The following is a 25,127-nucleotide window of genomic DNA, read 5'->3' as shown; positions in this document are numbered from 1 at the left end:
CCTTTCGTCGATATATAATCATAATCTTGTGGACTTTGGACTCGTTTCAATGCTATCTTTTACATGAGCATTTTGGATAATCCAAAATTTAATCACCAAGTTGGTGGCTCAGAAATCGCCTCGACTTTATTCAAGTGATTGGATCACTTGCAGACGAAGCCATGATGATTGCGTGCGTCTACGGAGCAAAGCAAAAGACGTCACCGACGATGGAAAACGCCCCTGGTTCCAAACTGCAAATGCCATTTAGCATCTACGCTTTCCTTTTCTTCTTTGGGCCCATTTGATCCGGAATTTTTCACTCTCCGGGTCTAAGTAATCAATCAGATAAGAAATCAAAAGCGAAAAAGGCGTAAAGCCTAGTGCATGCAGTGCTCAGCAACTCCCTGTGAAAGTTCCTGAATCCTCTTTGGGTCACGAGAACTTTGGACAGTGGATCATGATGGGCTTGGCTGGCTAGTTGCTTTTGCAAATTGCAATTCACTCACAGATGAAGTGGAAGACGTACTTTGAAAAGATGATTTTAACACGAATCAAATCTTGCAATGAAATTAGTAGACATGAGTTAGTGCTTGAGCAAAGGAGTGTTGGTAGATGTCCTGTGTGATGACTATGGATGTGTTTGAGGAGAAGGGGATTGAGGAGATTGGAGAGATACGCAAAACGAGGTGAGCCATTAGCTCATGATTAATTGAGTATTAACTATTTTAAATTTTAAAAATGGATTAATATGATTTTTTAAAGCAACTTTCCTATAGAATTTTTTTGCAAAAAACATACCGTTTAGTAGTTTGAAAAACGTGCACGCAGAAAACGAGAATCAATCTCCCCTATCTTCCCAGAACGAACAGAGCCTATATGTAGTAGCTGAAGAATCAAGGTGGCCCAAGAATTGCAGTTAAAAAGGAGATTTGGTACAAGAACCTTACCTGAAAACTTCATGATGGCTTCCGATATAGAATAACCCAGGCCTACTTCCAGAAGGATGAGATTTATAGCTGAATAAATCATCATGATAGGGACTCATGTCAGGCCTTTCAGCAGCTTGTTGGTCACACTGCACAAAATGGTACGAATCTTAGACAGGTAGTGTCAACAGTCCATTGGTTCATTTCAGCAGACAACTTAATTGCGAATGTAAGCTTCAGCACCACTGAACAACTAACTACTCCTGGTCCCTGGAGACATGAATCTACTACATGATATAATACATAAACATTAGCACTAACAAAAAGAGCTCACAGGGGCAATCAACGACAGAAAAGACAAGTATTCTTCCGAACAATTGATATTGCACAGACAGTATGGTACACCAACAGTCACAACACACATTCTTCTCTGTTTAACCCAAACGCCGTTTCATATTGCATCAGATGCCCCCACATTATTATCGATTTTACTATGCATCTGGTGATCTGGAACTTATGAAGAAATCTAGATTATTAGCTACAACTAACAGCCTCAGTTTTTCCAAGGCTGTTTTACTTATAGTCTCTTCAAGCTCTTCTTCCTCGCATCAATCTTCTTCTTCTCAACCGGAGCTTTCACAGCATGTAGCCCATCCTTCTTGGGTACTGCTGATGCTCCCAAGGCAGGATCAGAAGGAGCAGCATTCTGATCCTGCAAATTAGAGCCAAATGCTTTATTTGCAGTGGAGGTAGATAATGCTGCTGGACCCAATGGTGTGTTCTTGCTGACAGCATTGTTTGACTGATCCACATTTAGAGCTGTGGTTGATTCAGAAATAGTCCCGCTCTTGGTCTTATTCTTGGGTTTAAGTGCATGGATGCTAGTGTATAGCCTGGATATGAAGCAACATGAAATAATCAGTAACTAATTACAGAGCCACATGAAACTTTAGCAAGTGAAACAACATAGCATGCTACAGTGGCAATCCTAATATGGCATTCTTTGACCAGTAGAGCTCTAATCAAGGTTTGATATTACAACGCTAAAAACTGACCTTGCATGCCGTGCATACTCCTCATAGTTCTCAAGCAACAATTTCCCAGCTTGCTCATTAAGGGCAGATTCAGGAAATGGTTCTATCAGAAGGCATCTCACTACCTGTCACATGCCAAGAAAGAACTCTTACTCGCTGTTGTGCTAAATCATAGCTCAGCAACTGCTTACAAAGTAACATTACTGGAATAATATGATTCTGGTTACCAGCAGAACATGTCTTAATCCAAGGCTAGGATTCCAATCCTTCTTCAGTGTGTTAACACATATTTCACCACTAGTTGCTATATTTGGATGGAAAATTTTTGTCAAGAAGAATCCTGCAAATCAAAAGGGAAGGTCAAAGACTTACAACCAAATGCCTCACTTGAAGAACTAAAGAAGAACATTACTGAAAGTTTTGAGGGATAGCTACCTTTAGGAGGAGACTGAGGGAAGTCACGAGACAACAATAGCTTCATACGGAATACTCCATTCTCATATGGAGTTCCAGCTGCACCAAGTCAAGATTCAGATTTTCAGAATATGGTGTAAGAAGTACAACAGGAAAAATAATACGGGTTCTATTATGCACTGCAAGCAGCAGAACAATGTGCTAGAATGGTGCAAAGCAAGCACAAGAGCATATATTGATATATCATTACCAGGTCCCTCAATATCAGCAAAAATGGTGGTGAAGTCATCGTCATTAACAATAACTTTAATCCCTTCTGGAGGTGACTCATCAAGACTCTTCAGTTCCTTAGCCAATTGCCTAACGACATTTGGTGGGAGGTTCTCGTTGGTTGCCTTGGTAATGCAGACATACAATTAGAAGTTAGAATCATGAAAGAGAGAATAGCTACTTTGAAGTGGTGTTCTCTTGAAAATGAATGAGGTCCCAAAATTATTAAATACTTCTGATGGCTTACCATGGAAGCAATAACAGCAGATAGGTAATTGTTTGGCAACTTCACTTGGAATTTGATTTCTACAGTGTGATCAATCGCCAAAACAAGCCTACAAGAAAATAAATAGATAATAGTTAGGGATGTGTGATTGGATTGATATAGAATGTTTGAACAAAAAAATTAGCAGAAAAAAAAACAGTACAGCACTCAAAATATTTCAATTGATATCTACGGAGCAGCAAAATGAAGACTGTATCAGGTAACCAAAAATTAAAACGTGGCTTGCAAAACTAGAAACTATTGTTGCAGTAATATGCAATTGTGCATGCACCAAGCAAATATTATATCCAATACACTACAAATGAACAACTACTATATGTGCTAGGGGTCACTTAATGGTTCTAGATTATACTGCTATGAATGATACATACAATGAATATTTTAAAAAACAGTAAGTGGTTTCGTGCAGTCATCCCACGTTTTAGTATTTTGTGCAGCATAATCGGTCGCTTATCCGGTATAATTGGCCACTTGTGTGGCTTTAGCGGTACAAGGCTGGGGCACCTGTTTTTTAGAAATAAAAACTCACGATGAATGCAAAAGTGACTGGATAGCAACACATTGCATATGCCATGCAGGAGAGATCGATGTTATCATACATTGCATTTGTCGTGTTATCGCACAATAATCTTAACCTAAAAGCCATTTCTGTGTACTGATATACCAACTCGACGATTTAACATCACTTCCTACTGATATACCAACTCTTTCCCTCTCCACAAGTCCCCTCACGCATGCAAGTGCATGTGCACACTCACACCAAGTAAATTTAAGTGCTAAATTAGTAATTTAATCCCACTAGGAAGCAATGTTCTACTTAGTAACACTTGCAAACATGGAGTACTTCAACATAGTATCTGCAACATCGAGAAGCTAATAACACTGGAACAATGCACTAAGACCACAAACCAGAATTGGCGGTTTGCGTAAATAGGCTACGTACATTATCACATGCTACTGCAATATTGCAAATATGGTAATGAGCCATCTCCGAGCGCTTATTTATTACTAACTTGACCAATCAAGCGTATAAATAGTAACTACTACTAAAGTGCCAATTAACTTTTATAGCCTCGCTCCCTCCACTTACAGAGAGTTTTCGCGCGCGCAATCGCGCACTCCCGCCACACCATGCAAATACAATTCCTGCATATTTATTCAGGGCAAGTATATTCAGGGGCCAGTGCCCTGCACCCATGCATCATGTGTGAACAGAAAATTTAACAGGAACAACACGGAGTGCTTCTCGCTCTAGTGAACAGAAACCTAATCAACAATAGTCCTCTTAGAATTCACAAACATGTCCTGTCCCCCCTGCTCAGAGATGAGATTGGGCGCAATGTACTTCCGGATTAATAGATCGACCGATCGATCACACTCGCCTCCACTATCAACATAAAACGAGTCTTAACAAGATCTCATCTCCATCAACAGGACGAAACAGACGCCTTACCTGCGCTAAAAGGGCAAAGGGAAGCGTACCACGCGGAGTCCCGCCGCTAAAATGCCGCCTCCGGGTGACCCGCCCACGAGATCGACGCAGCAGCACGCAACCAGCCAACGGTACGACGATCGGGGGGGAACGGCGGCGCCGGGCGATTCCCTTGCAGCAGCGGCGGAGGCGGCGGCCGGGCAATTGGGGCGGGCGACGGGCAGGATGAGGAAGCTCCGCGCCGGAGAGAGGATCCCCGGAGGTGGGCGGCCGCCGGCGAGAGGCCGCGAGGGGGGAGGGGGAGGAAACCCTAGGGGCGTGGAGGAGGCGCTCTTCGATTTGGGGGGAGAAGGGGGGGAGGAGGAGGAGGAAGAGGGGTAATTAGGATTTGAGGGCGACTCGAGAACCTACGGAAATAAAAACGAGATCCGCGCGGTGCGCGGTGGTGCGCCGAGCGCGAGATCCGACCGTTGACGTCGGGGTGGGCCCCACGTGCACGGCGCGTGTTGGGGGGTGGGTCCCGCTTTGCCGTCTCGCCGACGCGCTCGGTTAGTTAGCCGTTGGGGGGTGGGGGAGAGGGGGCTTTGGTTGGGCCTTGGGCCGGGCCGTTTTCACGAGTTCGAAATCGTCCCGGCGAGCGTCGCCGGGGAGCGGTTGGAATGAGAGAAACCAACGGTATAATTAGTAGAGGGCTCGAGGCTACTGCTTCATTCGTGCTAGAATATTATAACCTATAACTAATGGAATAACATAGTAATCCAAATCTGAATATATTTATCAGTTAGTCTCTTTAATTATAGGTTCTGTTTAAATTATAGTACTAAATTAAGTTATATTCGATTTTAGGTTGTAATATTCACATATGGAGGGAGTATGTGCTAAACTGCTTATCCATGTGTCGTTGGAGTTTGGAGTACGGATGCAGTATAACCAATGTTCCGTAAAGTTCACGAGAAACTACTATGGGCATGGTATATCTCCTGTGATTCTTGTATTGGCAAGACAAGACTCGTCTTTTTACCCAAGAAGGGTCCATAGCCCCTTTTAGACAGTGGCGTAGCTAAAATTTAGAGTAAAGGTGGTCCATTATACAATTTTTATTATATTATCTAGCATATATACTATAGTTTTAATCTCGATCAAATTTTTAGGTGGTCCATAGATCATAGTGCCACCTAGCTAGCTACGCCACTGATTTTAGGCCTTCTATTGCTGGGCCTAATGGGACAACGCCATATTAGCTCAGGTTTTATCACCAGACGCTATGTATAAGGTGTGCACCTGGGCAGGCATCAACACGTGTAGCCAACCGCCGCAAACTAATCAAACAATAGAATTAACCACAGCTGACGATGAGCAGTGGCATTATCAGGCAGTTCATCACCGGGGCACTCCATTTTCTGCACTGTGTGATTATTAGTACACACATGTTCCTAAGATCCTAGTCACAATTGAGTGTGTTTCTGATTTGATTCCATCGGGGAGAAATGACGTAAAGCCAAGGACGAAGGACATCGCTGCTGTTGAAGCATAGCTTCGCCTGCTTGGCATCACAGTGACAAGAATCACAATCATGCTGTACGAATTTAGGCCTGCTGGATACTGACATGTGGCGTAATAGTGGCCAAACCATTGGGGGCCAAATGTCATGTCGACATACGAGATCATAACTGTACCAACACACAGCACAGGCTTAGACTATCTCCAACAGGCTAGGCATAGCGACACCCAAACCCAAAATATGTGCTCCAGGCTACTGTAGCGGAAAAAAACAGGGTCCAACAGAGTACCCATACTAAGGACCTATTTTGGGTTCCAGCCGAGGCGGAACCCAAAAATGAGCGCCCTCTCTCCTCGACCGAAACACCTGGCGCAACTGTTTCGCGGGAGGTGGAGAGAAGAGGAAAGCGCACCTGGCCCCGGCAATAGGGAAAGCTCCGCCGCCGGCGAGATCTGCTCTGAGCTAGGCTTCGCAGGTATGGATCTCTCTCCAACCCCACCCTCCTTCATCCCTGGTCCCATCTCTCCTCTCTCTGGACGTGGATTTGGCCGCGGCCGCTCGCACCCTAGCCAAGGGCGCATCACGCTGCATGCTGTGCCTAGCCCCGACGACGCCGCTCAAATTTTTGTTGACCGCACCCTCCCCAGCATGTTTGTGCCATGTTTAATTGAATCTCTGTTGTAATAGGATGATGGATAAAAGTATTGGTGGCTCAAGTGCTCGCGCTAGCGAATCTGAAGAAATATTTGGGACAGATCAGTGGGCTTTTGGGTTTTCTGCCGCTTTGCATTCTTTTGATGTTCCTCCGAACCCCCAGGTTTATTGCAGCCATGCATATGATGATTTTCTTTATTTACATATCTATACATCGATGATTAACAGTTCTTTTCATCACTAGTTCAACATGCATGGCTCGTCCCAAATGTCATGCCCACCTATAAATGAGCAACCTAGCCAGGGGCTCTCCATTGACAACAACATTGGCTCTGAGGACCCTCCATCATTGAAATCACAGAGGGCTGCAAAGAAGAAGAAGGTGTCCAGGAGAGGAATTGCATTCACCAAAGAGGAGGACATGGTGGTGTGTTCAGCATTTCTGAATATTAGCAAAGACCCTATTACAGGTAATCATTTGCAACATCTTTTATGAATTCTTTGATGCCCAAATAACATGGTGGCATAACATGCAGGTGTGAATCAAACTTCAAGTGGTTATTACAAGAGGATGCGTGATTATTTCAATGAGCACAAACCTGAAGGGTCCAACCGTAGCCAGATTGCTATTCAGCACAGGTGGGCATTGATTCAGAAAGCGATAAACAAGTTCTGTGGGCACAAAGCAGCTGTTGATAGGCTAAATGAGAGCGGAAAAAATGAGCAGGATCGGGTATACTTTCACTCATATTATCCTCCATCTATCTAATTTACATATGGTTACTTTCTAACCGGTTTAATCTATTTTTTTTATAGAAGGTTTAATCTATATTCATATTTGCAGATAGATGATGCTGTACAAATGTACGAGAAGACATAACCTTTTACCTTCATGCATTGTTGGAAACTACTTCGCAACGAGGCCAAATGGAACAATAAGTTTCTTGAGCTAAACAACTCTACATCACCTGATCGAATGGAACCTCCTTCAACTCAAGGCCATACTGTAGCCGGCCATGCAGAATCTGGGAATGAGAATATAGACACAACACGGCCTGAGGGTAGGGATAGTGCGAAGAGGCGTAGATTGAAGAGCTATGCAGAGACATCATCATCTAGTACAACAGTTGAAGTCCTCCAGCGGTTGCAGGAGAAATCAGAGAAGACCGAACTGAAGCAAGACCAGCAGATGGTTGAAATCCTTAGTAGGAAGGACGAAAAAATTAAAATTCAGAGGGATCTTTTCAACCTTCAGAAGAAGCATATGAAGATGAGTGTGAAGCAGCACAAGAAGGAAAATGAGATTAGGGAGAAGCAGACTGAGGCTCAACTGATGTCAGCTGAGTCTAGTATTATGTCCATTGACATTGAGAAGGTCCCCCCTTATCTGAAGAACTATTATCTAGGCATGCAACGACAAATCATGGAGCGCAGAGGATTCAGTAGTCCCTTGAACAACGGAGACTAAGGAGCGTGTGTGTTGAATATATGTCCAACTTGGTTCGCTTGAGTTGAACTTTTCTATTGTGTGCAACTTTGTACTATTATCTATTGGAGTGATGTGTGTCTGTTCATGTAGTGACTATTGTTCATTTCAGCAACAAAATGTCATATATTTCTTATCAACAACAAAATGTCATATATTTCTTACCAACAGGCAACAAAATATCTTTCAGCCACTATAGTTCATGTGAGCAGCCAACAAAATACAAAGGTCTTATGAGTAGGCAGCAAAAAAACTAAGCCTACAACTAAAGACTAGTTCCTGTGATTTGGAGCAAAGGGACCAGAGCATTGGCCATATGGCATCTACATGTGTTCCATCATGTCATTTTGAAGCAATGCTGTTGTCTCTCTGTCCTGAATGATGTTTTGAGCATCAACAAGTTTCTCAATTGCCGGGATTTCCCTATCCTGGTTAATAGGTGGGTCGGACACTCCAGGCCATTATGATGGATGGACAGTAGGTAGCTGAACCCCACGCTCATCTTCAACTACCATGTTGTGAAGTATGACACAAGCACGCATGATGGAATTAAGTACTTTTGGACTCCATAAACGAGCTGGCCTATGCAAGATTTTCCACTTAGCCTGCAGGACACCGAAAGCTCTCTCCACATCCTTTCTACACGACTCCTGTTGCTCTGAAAATACCTTTTGTTTGTTGCTAACTGGCAAAGCAATGCTTTTCACTAGTGTAGCCCAATCAGGATAGATGCCATCTGCTAGGTAGTATCCAAGGGAATAGATATTGTCATTGACATGGAACTCAACAGAGGGTGCCCTCCCGTTAGGCACATCATCAAAAACATTGGAACGATGCAAAACGTTAATGTCATTGTGAGACCCTGGTAAACCAAAGTAAGCATGCCAAATCCTAAGATCCTCGGTCGCCACTGCCTCAAGTATTAGAGTTGGCTTGCCTTTGTGCCCTCTGTACATGCCTTGCCAACCAGTCAGGCAGCTAGACCATTCCCAGTGCATGCAATCAATGCTACCTATCATTCCCGGAAAACCTCTGGCCAAATTGATGCTTAATATGTGCTCTATCTCCTCACTCCTGGGAGGACGAAGAAATTCTTTGCCAAACACCTTGATCACAGTCATAATAAATTCCTTCAGGGTCTTTAGGGCAGTACTTTCTCCCATTTTCAAATGATCATCCAACTCATTAGCCGGTCCTCCATATGCTAGCATCTTTAGAGCCACCGTGCACTTGTGAAGAGCAGAGAATCCTAATTGCCCAGCAGCATTTCTCCTCTGTGTGAAGAACCTGTTCTTGGCTGTGACCTCATCCACTATTCGAAGGAACAATTCCCGTCTCATGCGAAACCTACAACCCAAAATTACAGTTGTTTATCAAATTAATTCAATATATCTACAAGAATAGTGAGCAATATACAATTGATCATGAAAATGTTGGCATTTCCTTCAACACAAATATGTCATGAAAATGGAAACTGGGCCAAAGATTCTACCTCCTCCTGAAATGTTCTTCATTGTAAAGTGGACGTTCAACGAAGTAGTCCTCATTCAATTGCCAGTCTGCTGCAATTCGATCACGCTTATAAGTCTTGTGGCCAGGGACTGAACCTCCCCAAGGGCGTTTTCGTGGCGTCTGGGTGAGGATGACCACTGCGGCCATGATCTCATCGTCCTCAGAGTATGTTGCGGCTGTCCCAAACATTGACATTTTGACGTAACTCCAAGCCATGGCCACCACAACGGAAGTGCAGGTCTAAAGCCAAGCCGATTTAGGGACAAATTAGCCACAAATTAAAAGGGAATGTGACATCGAACAAGCAAATGCTAGAAATCAGATTACTTGTGTTCTGATTGACTCTGCTGCGCCAACGTTCGGCCTTGTCCGAACGGTTGCTCGCCGGCGGCTACCTCGCTGCTACTGAGACTCCCTTCTCACATGCAGCCAGGGCGGCAAAACAATCCCGCCATCGAGCCAACCCCGTAGTCCCGCGCCCCGCGCCCGGTATATCTCGCACGACACCCTCCGTTTCCCGCGTAAAAATTTCATTGCGGGCCCGCGAAGGAAACTGTCCGCATTGCATGGTTTCCTTTTGCGTTCGCTGTTGGAGAAGGCAAGAAATAGGTGCGTGACCCTTTTGCCGCAAGCGACGCATACCGTCCAATGGGTCTCCTGTTAAGGGTATTATTGTTGGAGATAGTCTTATGAGTTTCGAATGCGTGCATGGTCCCTTCTGCTGGCAGCTGCCGCCTGCCGGTGTGTCCCGTGACCAATCGAGAAATCATCTTCCTCACCGAAAGAGAAATAAAAGTAAACAGTCATTTTTTTTCTAAGAGTTGGTTAAGAAAATCTCCAGAGTCCTACAAGTGGTCTCAAGAACAGGGTGCGCGCCATATAATATGATGCTATGTAAAGATTTTAACATAGATGCCTATCTTTTGGGGTAGTTGTGTTCCAGTCTCCTTAGGCTGCGTTTGTTTGTATGGGTTCCTAACTCACATTAATCCATTTTTCAAGTTAGTTTTAGCTAATACTTAATTAATTATATGCTAATGAGCTGCTTCGTTTTCCGAACTGGAAGGAAAGGCTTTATTAAATTTTATATTATTAAAATAACAAGATTTTTGTATTGTATACCTTGTGGTAAGAAATGGCACTACATATCTATCATTAACTTCACACAGGTCCACTTATCAGTGTCTCTCCTCCCTCCTAACCCCTTTCTCTCCTCCACGCACTTAGATTCCATTACCTCATCGCTCCCTACCATAATCCCCCCCCAAATCACCAAATGCCATGGCTCTCTCTTTCTTGTTGCCCAATGCTGAACACCAAGAGTTGCCTCTCCTCCTAGTCATCGAACGCTATGCTACCTTCACCTCCTCCTTGTCGCCGAATGGGATGGAAAAGAGGAACTCAGGGAGCTCTACGTAGCAAACACAAAATTGTTGTGGATCCATAGGCTTCGTGCGGCTCAGATCTTGCAGTTGTTCGTATTTTGGCGATGACGGAAAGCTTGAAGGTGTAGATGGAGCGGTAACGATGAGCTTAACGTCTCATGGTGAGTTAGAGATGAGCTTGCTCGTAACTCATCGGAATACTATCTTTCTCCTTTGGTTTTGTAAGGTGCCACCCCCATTATTTCTTTCCTTTTGAACCACTCCTCTAGATCATTCTTTTTTTTTCATGGGGCACTCTTGTCCTCTGCAGGGCACGAGGAGTCTGACAAGGTTATTTGATGGGCTGACATGGAGTTAGGACAATCTTCTTTCTAGGGCATCACCAATATTTAGGGCCAATTTGGATTGCTACCAAAAACATGCCCTATCAATATTTTGGTAATTTGAATAGTACTTGTGTTTGATTTGGATTGAAGCCCATTCATTGGTAATACCTAATCTAGATTTGGCATTATCTAGAACATTCTTTACTACAATTTCACATTTTGACTCTATGTTGGTAGCAAACCAAATATGATCAAAAACAATCTTACCTTACCAAATATTTGGTAATATTAAAACTTGCCTAGATTTTGGTACTACCAAAAAATTGGCAGGGTAACAATCCAAATAGACCCTTACTACCTAATTTATGGGTATTAGTTATTGTTGTAGCTATAATGGTGAAAGAAGAAAAATGAATAGTAAACTGGACCCCACAACCACTGGCCATGATAGAGAGATAAGACAAATGATTTATTTATTCCTTATGACTAGGTAGTCAGCATATCACCTGATATTTGTTACGTACTACTCCCATAATATATACAACTTGGTAGTACTAGTATTTTATTCCTTACAACCCACTTTACATGCATATTGTGGATGCCCGATATGAAGAGTTGAGCCACTCGCTACCTCATCACACTAAATGGCCTAATTAAGAGAATCCTACGAACAACCTCATATTTTTCTTATGCTCATAAGCTAAAATTTAAATTTTCAATCTTCAATTTAGATTAATGTTGAGGTTTTTCTTATCCTAGTTTATTTTTTAGTCTTTATTTTTAGATTGCTAAGAATACATATACAAAATTTTTATTAATAAATTATTTTTCGTTTGCAAATAAGGCCGATTTTAGTTTCAAACTTCCAACTTTTCCATCACATCAAAACTTTCCTACACACAAACTTCCAACTTTTCCATCATATTTTTCCAATTTCAACCAAACTTCTAATTTTAACATGAACTAAACACACCCTAAGCCAAACGATGGAGCCATAAATTTCTACGTTCTCGGCACGTCTCACGGTCTCACGCCGTTTGCACGAAACAAACGTGACACTGATACACACGCGTACAGCAACAAACCGAATACGTACGAAAACTCCACCTTCCCAAGTCACGCACGGAGCAAAGAGACGAAAGTTACCGAAACAGAACACGGGGACGACGAGACGCACCTTAAGGGTGTGTTTGGTTGCCTGCATGGAACCTGGCTCGCACACGTGGATGCAGTGGGTCGCTGTTTGGTTGCCTGCACCTTACTCCCAGCCAGGTTGAGCGGATGCAAAAAAGCCCCCACAGCCAGGCTGAGCAGGAACGCTCGATTTGAGCTTCGCTGCTCGGCCAGGCCCGCGCGATGCAACGCGCTGCACCCGCGTGTGCAAGGGCAGGTGATGGGGTCACCACCCCGCCCCTTGCCCCCTCCTCATTTTCTCCCAACGAACGATAGGGCGACGACAAGCTCTACGGAGGGAATGGCACCCGACGAATCTGACTTACTGCTGCATCCCCCTCCTCTTCCCACCATCCCCCCCTCAATTTCTGGCCACCGCTGTGCCCAGACATCCTCGCTAATGGCGTGAGCACTGCCAGATCCAGCTAGTGATGAGGAGGCAAAAAGCTTGACGGCGACGAGCTCAGCGGAGGGCGCGGCGACGAGGACAGCGGATCCACCGTGCTGTCGCGTCCCTCCTCCTCTTCCCACTGTGCCCCCATCTTCAATCGCCGGCCACCGTCGTCTCCCTCTGTCAGCCAGATCTGATGGAGCGGAGGAGCGGCGAGCAGCGAGCAGCGGACGGAGAGGAGCATGAGAAGATGGGCGGAGGAGCAGTGGACGAAGAGAAGCGCCGGAAGACGGGCGGAGGAGCGGCGAACGGCGGGCAGATGGGCGCACATGCGGCTGTGGGCAGAGAGGAGTTGATGGTGACGAAGGCAGCACCGATCCCCTTCCTCTATTTCTTTCGTTTCTTTTTTTTTTGCCCCTCGTTTTGCGTTTTCTCTTTCTTTCTTTCGTTTTTCACTAGCAACAGAGAAGTCTGTATGTAGAATTACTAGTAGTAGATTAGTTTCACCGGTTCATCCACCTTAAGAATTTTTTTAATTATTTTTTTATATATTGTAGAGGTAACCTCACCTAACTATATGTATACGAAGAGATAACCACACTCACATCATGCAACCAACCAAACAAAATTCCTTCTAAACAGTATCCCTCATACAGGCAACCAAAACAAAATCTCATGTTAGCCTGGCTAGACCAATACAACTAACCAAACAGCTACATATGTATTCTTCTGGCCAGGTCAAACTCAGCCTAGATGAGAGAGATAGCCAGGCTAGGGTGATACGGGTAACCAAACACAACCCTAAATTTCTCGCGTCACCCCCCCCTGCTGAAACGCAACACATCCCGCCAAAGACGACGACGACGAAATACCAGAGACGCCATCGCCACGGAGACGTGAACACCGAGCGAGCGCTCTCTCTCTCTCTCTCTCGCCAAAAAACGTACGTTTTCTGGCGCATTGTCAGCGTGTGCCTTGGCCAAATTTACCCACGCAAGCTAGCGGCATCTGACGCGCGCGCCGCCGATGAAACGGGCCTGCCGCTTTGGCATCGTGCGGTGCCACGGTTAACCGCACCACCACCACCACCAAGCACCAACAACAACAACAAAAAAACGCATTGATTGCGCGGCGACGCGAGCCACAGCCACAGCCCCCACCGGGTTTAATACCATCGCGTTGGCTGGCCTGGCATCCATCGGCAGTGGCAGTGCAGTGCAAAACGAGAATTAATCTAGGCTAGCTACTACCACCTGAGTTTGCTGTTGCTGTTGCTGTTGTTGCATGCGGCTGTGACGGCGGCGGCGGAGATGATGTGCGGGAAGGAGGAGAAGCTGCTCGGGGTGCAGAAGGCGCCGGGGAGTTGCCCGTACTGCGGCGGAGGGGTGGCGGCGACGGACGTGGAGGCCAAGTGGGTGCTCTGCTTCCTCCCGCTCTGCCTCAACAACAAGCGGAGGTTCTCCTGCACCGCCTGCAACCGCCGCCTCGTCTCCTACCCCGCAATTGTCCATGACTAGTAGTAGTAGCGACCTCTCTTTCTCTTCTCTTCCTTTTTCTTTTCTTTTGTTTTATTTTCTTTTCCCCTGATTCGGAGATTTGTCGTCGTCTATCTTCTCCGGGAAGGTGATTTGATAAATTCTGTTCTAGATCTGGAACTAGCTGCTTCTTTCCCAGCGAGAAGAAAAATAGAGCATATGTAGTATTTGATGAGTTGGTTCTTGTTGCGTTTATTTTTTGGTTCGTCCATGGATGGTGAACAAGGGGTGTTATTGCCGATGCTGCGTGTACGACGATGTGTTGGTTCCGTGATGCTAGGTACCTAAAAGAAAGAAAAAGACTGCGCGAAGTTGAGTTCTGCTTCTATGTGATACTCCCTCCGTCCCAATATATTGCAACCTAGGATGGACCAATATATTGGGACTGAGGGAGTAATCTGTTTAACTGATACGGGTGTTGTTTGTACTACTCTATTCTAAAAAGAAATTCAATATTAGCAACTTGCGTATTCAGGTTTATTGTTAGGATTAGATCATTTTAATAGTGGGGGTAGATAATTATTCTTTTATTAATAGACGATACATCTATTGATAGTGTGGTGTTTATAGTGACTTCATCAAGATTATATTTTTCATGTTTTTGAAGGTGTTTATATAGGTGAGATGTGCGAATGTATTTATAAGGACAATTGTGTATGTATTGAGTGTCTACGATTATACTGTTTTTAAAGTTATGCCGTTCTTGTGTTTATAAGTATAGGATGTACGTGTACGTTTTATTAGAGTGAGTGTATGCATGTCAAACGTCATGTTTATATTACTCTTTCTGTCTCAAAATATAACAATTTTGGGTGGATGAAAAATAACATAGTACTATGAATCTAGGCATAACCTATTTATAATATTAGAATATATCTCATATAGCTAGAAGTTCTTACTCCATATTTTAGGACGGTGTTATATCTTAGGATGGTGAGAGTACTGTTTTTCTTTTGAAAAACAAAAGGGGGAAATTGTCACAAGGCGATAAGGCCTTGGTGCTATCAGTCGCGGCGGCGCATCGCGATCATGCGGGTAGTTCGGTCGGTTTGCTGGTCGAGAAAGACGTGTATCTCCCCTCCCTCTTCGTCCGTCCGTCGCGATCGTCGTTGGATTTGCCGATGATGACTCGCGTGTGCACCAGGCAGCACAGGTAGACCCATGAAATCGAGCTAGTGTGTGGCATTGGTTTCCCATTCAATCTTTATACGGGGCTAAAACTTTTTAAGCCCGTATCATATCGGATGTTTAGACGCTAATTTAGAGTATTAAACATATACTAATAAAAAAACTAATTTTATAAATGAGAGCTAATCCGCGAGACGATTTTTTAAGCCTAATTAATCCATAATTATCAAAAGTTTACTGTAGCATCACATTGTTAAAATCATGGCGTAATTAGACTTAAAAGATTCGTCTCGTGAATTAGTCCAAACTTATAAAATAGGTTTATAATTAGTGTATGTTTAATACTTCAAATTAGTATCCAAACATCCGATGTGACAGGTACTTGAAACAAGTTCGTGAAAACCAAACAGCCCCTAGTACTACAAACTAGGAGTAGCTTTGGGTATTTGCCTCCGTGCCTCACGGTATCTGGTGACTGTGAGAGCGATGAGATGGACAATGTTTCTGTGTCATCAGACATGAGGTGACAGAGTTGGTCGGTGCGCTGTCCACAACAAGCTCAACTGAGATTCGTACTTAGGTTTAGTTTAGTTTCCTTCAAACTTTCAAAAATTTCGTCACATCAAATATTTGGACACATATATAGAGCATTAAATGTTGACGAAAAAAATTAATTACACAGTTTGCATGTAAATTGTGAGATGAATCTTTTGAGGCTAATTACGCTATGATTTGACAACGTGGTGATACAATAAATATTTGCTAATAATAGATATATTAGGCTTAATAAATTCGTTTCACAGTTTACATGCGGAATTTGTAATATGGTTTGTTATTAGTCTACGTTTAATACTTGAAATTTGTGTCTGTATATGTCAAAAAAAAATTGGAGGAGGGCCTAAACACGGCCTTACTCCCTCCGCCACATCCTAGTACAAGTGTGTTTAGATCGAGGGGTGTAAAGTTTTAATATGTAATATCGGAAATTATATAGGGTGTCGTATGGGGTGTTCGGGTACTAATAAAAAAACTAATTACAGAATCCGTCAGTAAACCACGAGACGAATTTATTAAGCCTAATTAATCCGTCATTAGTAAATGTTTACTGTAGCACCATATTGTCAAATCATGGAGCAATTAGGCTTAAAAGATTCGTCTCACAAATTAGTCGCAATCTGTGCATTTAGTTATTTTTTAGCCTATATTTAATAATTCATACAGGTGTTCAAACGTTCGATGTGACATGGTGTAAAATTTTTGTGTGGGAACTAAACAGAGCCTTTGTAATAGGATATGTCACATCCACCCAAAATCCCTTACATTATAGGATGGAGGGAGTACTTTATCCGTCCTATATTATTGTTATTCTTAGTATATAGTACTAGCATAGATTAAAGTTTGAGAAAAATAATACTATAATATTGCTTGTTAAATGACATATGGTTGAATATGAGAAGATGGCTACGGGTAGAAAGAAAAAAAATAAATTATAAGTGATTAATAGTTTAAGTAGTACTTTATTGTAATAATTATTTTGAGGTAAAGTTTAAATTCAAAAGAAATAAAGGACGGATGTACTAAGTTCAATCGATTGCTAAATACTCACTCCATTTTAAATTGATCTACATATAGTTTTTTTCTTAAATGATCTACATATTTGTGTTCATTCATTAAGTCTAATCGTTATTTGTTCATTGGAGTAAATGGACATTGATGCATGCATCACACAATTATTTATAACCCACATGCAATATTTTGATTTGCTATTGGCTAGGAAACAGTGGGGTTGGTGCATGCATCGAGTTTGTTGCTAAATTAAATATAGTACGAGAGAGTTATTAGTTTTTCTTAGTCTTGGTGTACCTATGAAATATGTAGATTAATTTGGAATGAAGGGAGTAACGCTAGGAGTACCGCACCAGCAAAATTAAGGCAAAACTCATACTCCCTCCATCTAATTTTGATAGTTATATTTCATCTTAGCACACAAACCAATGATAAGTAATTCTACTTATCATCCATTTAAACATGCTACTAGTTACTCCTTGTAAACAAGCGATTCATTAATATTTACATTTCGCGATGCTCATGTAGTCAATCTTGTGTGGAAGAATGAAGAGCCACGCATTAAATCCGAAAAAGTCATTAAGATGATATATTGTTGGGTTGAAATATGTCTATCAAAAATAAATTTTCGAATTTAAAAATATGCATATCAAAAGTAGACAGAGGGAGGATATCCGTGTACCAAAGTTTGGTGAGACATCAAACCACACGAATATACTGTATCTCCATAACTCAGGTTAACAGTTATTCTCAGCCCGCTTCACGGCAGCCCAATGCAGACCTAGAAGCCGGTAATTCCAGCTCGCCGAGTTAGCGTGTGGAGGCTCGAATCCCGCACGGCCCAAACCACATGTAGCGGAGCGTTTTCTCATAGCCATTTTCATGGGCATATTTTTTATGAAATTATTTTTACAAATCTTTATCAGAAAAACTTTCATCTGAATAAGTATACGTTGGGAAGGTAGCTGCGTTAAATAGTACTCCTCCCTTTTTAACGTATGACGCCGTTGACTTTTGATCAATGTTTGACCACTCGTCTTATTCAAAATTTCGTGCAAACATAAAAACATTCAAATCATGTTTATAGAACATTTGATGCTAAATCAAGTCATAATAAAATAAATAATAATTAAGTAAAATATTTAAATCATGTTTTAGAACATTTGATTATAAATCAAGTCATAATAAAATAAATTATAATTACATAATTTTTTTGAATAAGACGAATACTCAAATGTATTTCAAAAAATCTGTTATACATTGAAAAACGTTGAAAAAAACGGAGAGAGTAATTTCGCTTGGGTGAGGAACCTAAACACTGGTTGCTATCCCGGCAAGCAAGCAACCTCCTTCTGTTACAAGCCCACAGGAACGCAAGCCTCTCAGTTCTCGAAGTACCTGGGTTCTCTGCATCATCATCGTCGTCATTCCAAAATAAAGCCCTGTGCATACCGATGCAACTGATACAAATTTAAGGAAGCATCCGTTGCATGCACAAATTTACTGGAAGTCTGAATTCATAGGATCGATGCTCACTGATCAATGGACGGGAGAAGCCAAGAGGTTTCTGTTCACTGAATCACTCCTCAACGGGACCTGAATATTCAACTGCGGTGCATATCTTTCTTGAGATTCCAAAGCCTGATATCGCCGGGATGCTTGACAAATTATACAGGAGAAAGTTATACTCCAGACAACCTGAGCTGTTTCATGTGATTAATTAGTATGATCGGTTGCTGTTTATGTCGTTTGACTGGATTCCATTGGCTACTAATGAAGTAACCCATTTATACTTGTTTTTTCATGTTTCTTTGGATATATACTTTCCTTCTCTAAGTTGAAAAAAAAGAGAAGAAAACTTTGTTCTGATAAACTTATAGGAAATTGATCTATAGCTAGTTTTGCTGTGCTGTAGGAGTCCTCAAAAGCATGAACCCTCTTCACTTCGTCAGAACAGAGAACTTTTCATAACAGCAGCTTTGGATGGTTCGGACTGATTAAAGGCGGCCTTCATGTAAGAATGCAAGCATGCATTATGTTTAAGTTAAGTTAACCCGACTGAAGACTAATTAGTCGGTAATTTAACAATTCAGAGCCACAGTATTCTAGTCCATCTTGCATGTTCCATGCAACAAAGGACATCCCACTAGCAGCAAAAAATACAGAGGTTTCACATGTGGGGCAGGCCATGGATCTAGCTACCATTTGACCCTTAGACAGTTAACTATTGATCGACCAACACTGTTAGGCAGACAAAGACAACATTACTCCTAACAATCATAAGATACTCCCCACATGTGGATCCACTGTTAAACCCTTTGCTTTGGACTCATCAATGCAAGCTACATAACGCCTTTACACATCAATAAACAATGCTGTAATTAACTATCTACCAAGTTACTATTACTACCATCCTTCAGAGTTCTAAAAAATCTGTTCATGCAGGGATTGGATTGAAGCAGCCAGCTCTTTAACCAAAGAGTACCAGAGTGATCTTGCCATGCACTGTGGAAACATCATGTATTACTTTAATTTATCCCAGTGTAGGATCGAAGTTACTACAGTTACCTTTGCAGCTGTGGCAAAGATCAAGCAAAAATGTGCAGAGCGATAATGTGTGTTTGAACAAAGGGAATCAACTGGTGGAATCTTTAGTACCGCCAACCCAACTTGTCAAATTAACGGCTGAACTCTTCATACTCAAGGCCCTAACCTTTACTTTGATGCCAAAACAGTTGCAGAAAAAATTAAAAAATTGTAATCAAGGGGTGTCTTTCCTTTGCATTTCTCTCTAGCTAGGATCCTACTTGATCTCATTTCCCTATTCTTCAGCTCTGGTAGTTCTTCAGGTCTTCAAGAAAGCCCATATCATATTTCTTTTGCATTTTCCTCTAGAAACCTAGAATCCTATTTTTTTCCCTACTCTTTCTTTTTTGCCTTCTTCAAGAACACTATATCCCAAGAAGCACATAGTAGAGTATCGTGATCGGAAGCGCGATGAGCATCCCAAAAATAACCCTGAAAATTTCACATTTATATATTTTAGGCTATATACTTCAGCAACCGTATGGACGAACAAATAGAAAGTTTAAGCATGCATTTCTTACGCTGTGCTAAGTATTTGAGGATGGCAATTGTACTCCTTGGCAAACACAAACGGGACAATGCCTTGTGGAAGTGCTGCCTGTTTGACAATCAATTAATCTATAAGATCACCACAATACATTCCAATTCACCATAATTACAAAATTTAATATTTTTTTTCTTTTAAGATGATTGCAAGAAATAAAGAATCTACTGCTTACCTGAACAATGGCAACATGCAAGAGTACTCCCCTGAGCCCAATGGCAATGGAAGTAGCTGCAATAACAGCTGGACCAGTCAAGAACCTCACTGCCATTGCAAATGTCGCAACGGTCTTGCCACAAGAAATGATCTTTGGTTGCAGAGCCATGAACAAGCCTGGGTTACATATACTATTGTCAGAATTTCTTGGTCAAAGCAAAGAAAAAACTCACTAGTTATGGCTATAGATATGTATCAAAAAGGTCAACTCTGTACCTAAGCTGAACATAGCCATTCCTAGCCCTGCATCTGACAATATTGATATTGAGCCCTTTATTATTGAAGGCATTTGGATATTCCACCTGATCCAAATTCACAAAGTCAATAAGCAATTAAGCATATATTTTCACAATGTAAAAAAAAATTGTATGACAAGAGAATCAATGCTAGATGTATCATGCATGTATGCAATTTTAGATGCTTGCAGGCATGTGCTCCTCCCCACTAAAAATGCCCTGTTCTTGCAACCCTCCCTCTAGATGTGCCATCTAATGGTAAGATAGTAGTACAATGAATCAATGATGCATCCATATCATTGTACATTTTTTGCTCTTCTTCTTGTACACATGATGGATCATCTAGCTAGTTGAGCCGAATTCGCCGTGTCTGTCTTGGATGGGGACAAACACGGCAATCGCAGCTGATTCGGTAGATTTGGTCTCTGCTGCTAAACTCCAGGGCTCACATAAGACCTGCACCTGCACCTGCATCTGCATACGTGTGTATGTTCTTTGCATGTGCTGGACCAGATCCGAGACCAACGTAATTATCATGTGCTCTCACATGCGTTCAGAAAACACTAATCCAGTTGTGAAGTTAAGTAAGTTCTCATCGATCTTGCCTCTTCCTAGATTAAAATTTCAAGCAATCTAGCAACGAATAGCATAGCAAAAATATATCCTTTTTGTAGCTTCGAACAACATAAATTGATCAGATCGTGAACTCAAGTGTATATTACTTATTTGGTTTAGATTACTATGCAGATTATCGATTTCATTATACAAATAAATTAAACAATTTAAAAAAAAACTTAACAACTAGCTTAAAACAAGTAATCTAAGTAATGTAGTAGAAGAATATTTTTTTTTATAAAATACTTTTTTGAAATGGAGAGTAAATAATCTGTTTTGATAATTCGGTATAACTTGAAAAAAAGCGCCCTTGCCCTGAAGATGAACCGGGATAAGCGATCTGTCATAGCTGTGGGATGTCAAAATGTATTGGCAGAAGAGTGTTCCATCTTAGAGGGAAGCGACCGGGAAAGCGGGCGTCGATGAAGTGGAACTGTGGAAGCGAGAACGTCAGCTTGAGTACCGAAAACATCGGTGAGAATCCAATACCTGAAGGAGACGAGGGACCAGACGAGGCCGATGAGGCTGGAGTAGGTGTTGGGGTTTCTGATGAGCTTGCGCCACACCATGATGAGGATGAGCCGCGTCATCACGCTCGTCGGCGGCATCGGGTGCGCCGCCTCCGCCAGCCCGGGCACGTCGGCGCCGCCGCCCTTCTTCCTCGGCGCCACGTACGGCGACCCCGACACCGGGAACTTCGCCGCCAGCCCCGCCGCCGGGCTCTTCAGCCCGTCCTCGATCTCCAACTCGCCGCCGCCGTTCTTCGCCGCCGGCGTGACACTGCCACTCACCCCTGTGGCATGCACGCACCATTAGACGAAGCCTTGAACACATGTGGTGTGATCGTCGTCGTGTGCGTCAATGGATGGATGAGAGAGTACCTTTGGGAGTGGCGCCGCCGACGGGAACGGCTGCCGGCGGCGGCGCGGAGGCGAAGTCGGTGGAGGCGGCGTGGTTGACGGCGTTGCGGAGGTTGGCCTCCGACACCGGCGACGCGCTAGAGCTCCACACGAACATGTGTAGCTCCTTGTTGGAGTTGGAGTTTGAGCCCCCGAGCTCCTTCTTCCTGTAGCAATGGCGACAAAATCAAAAATCCAACTCGATCAAAACACGATCGATGAACAGAAATTTTGAGGTGTTAATAATCAGTTTCATTTTACCTTGGCGCCGGCATCATGCCGGGGTTCGGGGCGGGATACGACGGCGGGTCGGCGGCCTTGCCGGAGGCGAACTTGTTGGTGACCTGCTCGTCGAGGCCCTGGGCGCGGCCGCCGGCGCCGCCGTGCTGCGCCATGGGGCTAGCCATCTGGCTGGCCATCTTGCTGCCGGAGAACATGGCGTAGAAGTCGGCCTGGTTGAAGCTGGACGCCCGCGGCGTGGGCTCGCGCGACGTCTGCAGCGAGTAGATCTCCACGCCGGTGAGGTTGGAGGCGCGCGGCGTCATGGCGTTGGACGCGCCGTACGCCCGGGACACGCCGGAGCGCGCCGCGCCGCCGCCGCCGCCCGTGGTGGAGGCCGAGGCGGAGCGGCGGATGACGACGTGGACGCGGCCGTCGCGCCCCACCTCGGCGTCCGCCTGCAGCGCCTCCCTCCCGTTGAGCGAGACGACGTCGGAGTCGACGCGGAACGAGGCGATGCTGGCGCCGACGTCCGGCGGGAACTGCTCGGAGATGAGCGCCTTGGCGCCGCGGTACTCGAAGAGGAAGAGCATGAGGGTGTACCAGATGACGCTCTGGAGCACGACGATCTGCACCATGAGCGAGCCGGAGAAGTCGCCGTACATGGCGCGGAGCAGCGGGATGCCCATGACCAGCGTGTTGGGCAGCGTGGACAGCGAGAAGAGGGTGATGGTCCAGTCGAGCGACGCGGCGGCGCCGCCATTGCGGCGGTAGCGGGAGAGCAGGTTGTGCCAGACGGCGAGCGCGGCGAGGATGACGAGCTTCTGGAGCGAGTCGGCGGCGAGGAAGCGGTAGTTCATGGAGTAGGGGTCGTTGGTGGAGATGAAGTGGAAGGAGAGGAGCGGCACGGCGAAGACGGCGACGAAGCGGTTGATGCCGGAGCACTGGTCCGGCGTGAATATCCCCCACCACCGCACCGACCCGTACGCCAGGAACATCGCCACGTACAGCGGCACGATCGCCGCCAGCACGTCGTAGATGTCGCGTCCGGTGATCATCGCGCCGGCGACGGTGGCGGCGGCGGCGAGCTTTTTCTTTCTTTTTTTTTCTTGACACAAGAGAACGAGCTAATTAAGTGTGGCAAGAGAGGCACAAGGATGGTTATATAGCTGGAGAAGATGCCATGACGACGGTGGCGATGACGCAGTTAGTTAATGGGAGTGTTAGATTGACAATTAGTTGTAGTTAATCACCACTAGCAGTGTTAATTAAGTGGTAAATACTGGACCTTTGGTAATAAAAATGGTAAACACTGAACTGGTTCAAATTGAAAGACAACGGCCATAACCCTAAAAAGGAAGATATTCATGTTTTTTTTCCTCAGGTTAAACTTCTGGTGTATGAACATCTATACTTTTCTCTTTTAAAAAAAATTAGGAAAATTGGAACTATGCCATTATAATTTTGTAAAATTTGAGATATGTCATCCTGATCCACATATCATTGACTCGGGTGGGTCCTACATGTCATTGAGATACCGATGGCATATCTCAAACTTTGCAAAATTATAATGGCATGGTTCCAATTTACCCTTTAAAATTACAGTAAAAATATAGACGTTCATAACACGCGCACACTCACCCCTTATATATACACGCACACCCTATTCCATAAACACATTTAGAAAATTGTAAATGCAAGCGTTCGTATCAAGTCTAGGATTTGAAACTACATGAAATAAAAAAAAAGGTTAAGTTACACTCATTTGGCACTATTCATAAATTTTAATAAAATATTTAGTTTGAAAACATAGAAAATGATATGCATAGATTTATCTTAAAAATATTTTCATAATCATAAGCTTAATAAAACTTTTCAGCCAAATGCCAAAGACTGAAACGAAATCAAACGACATGCACTTATGACCGGAGAGGTTAGCAGTGTAGTAGAGCTGAAGCTATAGGTATTAATTCGAGTTGGGCTCCATTCATATAGGTGAGTTGGGCTCCATTCATATAGGTGAAGCTATGTTAATTGATTCGATTTCCATAGTAACCTCAAGCCTCTACCTGCCTAACTAAGGGGGCATGACATTGACTTAACCAGTTAACCTATATATGTAGCTAACCAAGTTGCTCAGTACGTAATTAAGGCCACGCCTTTTGGTACCAAAGTTCAGAGGGGAAAAGTGGAAGGGCGAAAAACTATCGGCCCCATCGTTTCGGCATATTTGCAAACGAAAAGTGATCTGTGAATAAAACTTTTATATACGTGTTCTTAGCGATCTAAAAGCATAGAGTGAAAAATAAACTTCGATGAAAAAAACTCAAAATCAGCTTCAAATTTAAGGTTAAAAATTTAAATTTTAAGTGATAAACATAAATATAAGCGAAAAGATGAGGTCTTATAATTTTTTAACCGAGTCAATTACTGTTTAGGACGATTGACGAATAAGCAATAAAGTTTTGCCTTTTCAGTATACTTTTGAGGAAAAAAAGGCAATCATAAGAGTTTTATGTGTTATCTCATTCTCTATTTTACACTCCAAATTAATATGTGTTCATTTTGTTTTTTTCTATATTTTTATTTATATGATATGATTGTCCTATGGTACCCATGTGTCTAAACCGATGTGTTTTTTCTTACCAAAACGTTTGATAAGGTTTATCGCTACTAGGGTATCACGGTTACCGAGAAAACCATGAGATTACTTTAAAACTGTAAGGTTTAAAAAACTGAAAAGGTTCATGATAACCCCAATAATTGTGATGTAACCGATAATATGTTACAAACTCTTTCCTAAACTGTTCA

General features: G+C 43.2%; 5 protein-coding genes across 7 annotated transcripts; 2 read left to right on the top strand and 3 right to left on the bottom strand.

The window, feature by feature from the left end:
* Positions 1–1,259: 1,259 nt before the first annotated feature.
* On the bottom strand, positions 1,260–4,685 carry LOC4341740 (ubiquitin-conjugating enzyme E2 22). Of its 3 annotated transcripts, none has more exons than XM_015789043.3 (7): positions 4,366–4,685; positions 2,874–2,961; positions 2,607–2,751; positions 2,378–2,455; positions 2,170–2,282; positions 1,964–2,067; positions 1,260–1,801 (listed from the first exon to the last, which is right to left on the bottom strand). In XM_015789043.3, the coding sequence occupies exons 2-7, from the start codon at positions 2,874–2,876 to the stop codon at positions 1,486–1,488; spliced, it is 759 nt and encodes a 252-aa protein (XP_015644529.1). In that variant the 5' UTR covers positions 2,877–2,961; positions 4,366–4,685; the 3' UTR covers positions 1,260–1,485. The 3 variants fall into 3 exon arrangements, with proteins under 3 accessions (XP_015644529.1, XP_015644530.1, XP_025881836.1); XM_015789044.3 differs by having other exon boundaries at positions 4,395–4,685; XM_026026051.2 differs by lacking the exon at positions 4,366–4,685 and adding an exon at positions 4,003–4,299.
* Positions 4,686–6,189: 1,504 nt separating this feature from the next.
* On the top strand, positions 6,190–8,077 carry LOC4341739 (glutathione S-transferase T3). The gene is made up of 5 exons (XM_026025995.2): positions 6,190–6,320; positions 6,533–6,662; positions 6,744–6,969; positions 7,036–7,232; positions 7,344–8,077. Exons 2-5 carry the CDS (start codon positions 6,534–6,536, stop codon positions 7,377–7,379), a joined length of 588 nt encoding a protein of 195 aa, XP_025881780.1. The 5' UTR covers positions 6,190–6,320; position 6,533; the 3' UTR covers positions 7,380–8,077.
* Positions 8,078–8,091: 14 nt separating this feature from the next.
* Positions 8,092–11,352, bottom strand: LOC107281312 (protein ANTAGONIST OF LIKE HETEROCHROMATIN PROTEIN 1). Its single transcript, XM_026025994.2, has 2 exons — positions 9,478–11,352; positions 8,092–9,332 (listed from the first exon to the last, which is right to left on the bottom strand). The coding sequence occupies exons 1-2, from the start codon at positions 9,711–9,713 to the stop codon at positions 8,447–8,449; spliced, it is 1,122 nt and encodes a 373-aa protein (XP_025881779.1). The 5' UTR covers positions 9,714–11,352; the 3' UTR covers positions 8,092–8,446.
* A 2,617-nt stretch (positions 11,353–13,969) lies between these two features.
* LOC4341738 (uncharacterized) lies at positions 13,970–14,482 on the top strand. Its single transcript, XM_066311919.1, has one exon. The coding sequence runs from the start codon at positions 14,083–14,085 to the stop codon at positions 14,287–14,289; it is 207 nt and encodes a 68-aa protein (XP_066168016.1). The 5' UTR covers positions 13,970–14,082; the 3' UTR covers positions 14,290–14,482.
* A 5,014-nt stretch (positions 14,483–19,496) lies between these two features.
* On the bottom strand, positions 19,497–23,449 carry LOC4341736 (auxin efflux carrier component 2-like). The gene is made up of 7 exons (NM_001421678.1): positions 22,359–23,449; positions 22,080–22,264; positions 21,688–21,991; positions 20,564–20,649; positions 20,307–20,464; positions 20,109–20,185; positions 19,497–20,019 (listed from the first exon to the last, which is right to left on the bottom strand). Exons 1-7 carry the CDS (start codon positions 23,372–23,374, stop codon positions 19,953–19,955), a joined length of 1,893 nt encoding a protein of 630 aa, NP_001408607.1. The 5' UTR covers positions 23,375–23,449; the 3' UTR covers positions 19,497–19,952.
* Between the last annotated feature and the right edge of the window lie 1,678 nt (positions 23,450–25,127).

This window comes from Oryza sativa, chromosome 6 (genome assembly GCF_034140825.1).
Source record: "Oryza sativa Japonica Group chromosome 6, ASM3414082v1".
Taxonomy (NCBI): domain Eukaryota; kingdom Viridiplantae; phylum Streptophyta; class Magnoliopsida; order Poales; family Poaceae; genus Oryza; species Oryza sativa.
Note: the sequence above shows the minus strand (reverse complement) of the source record. Positions and strands in the feature narration are given on the sequence as shown.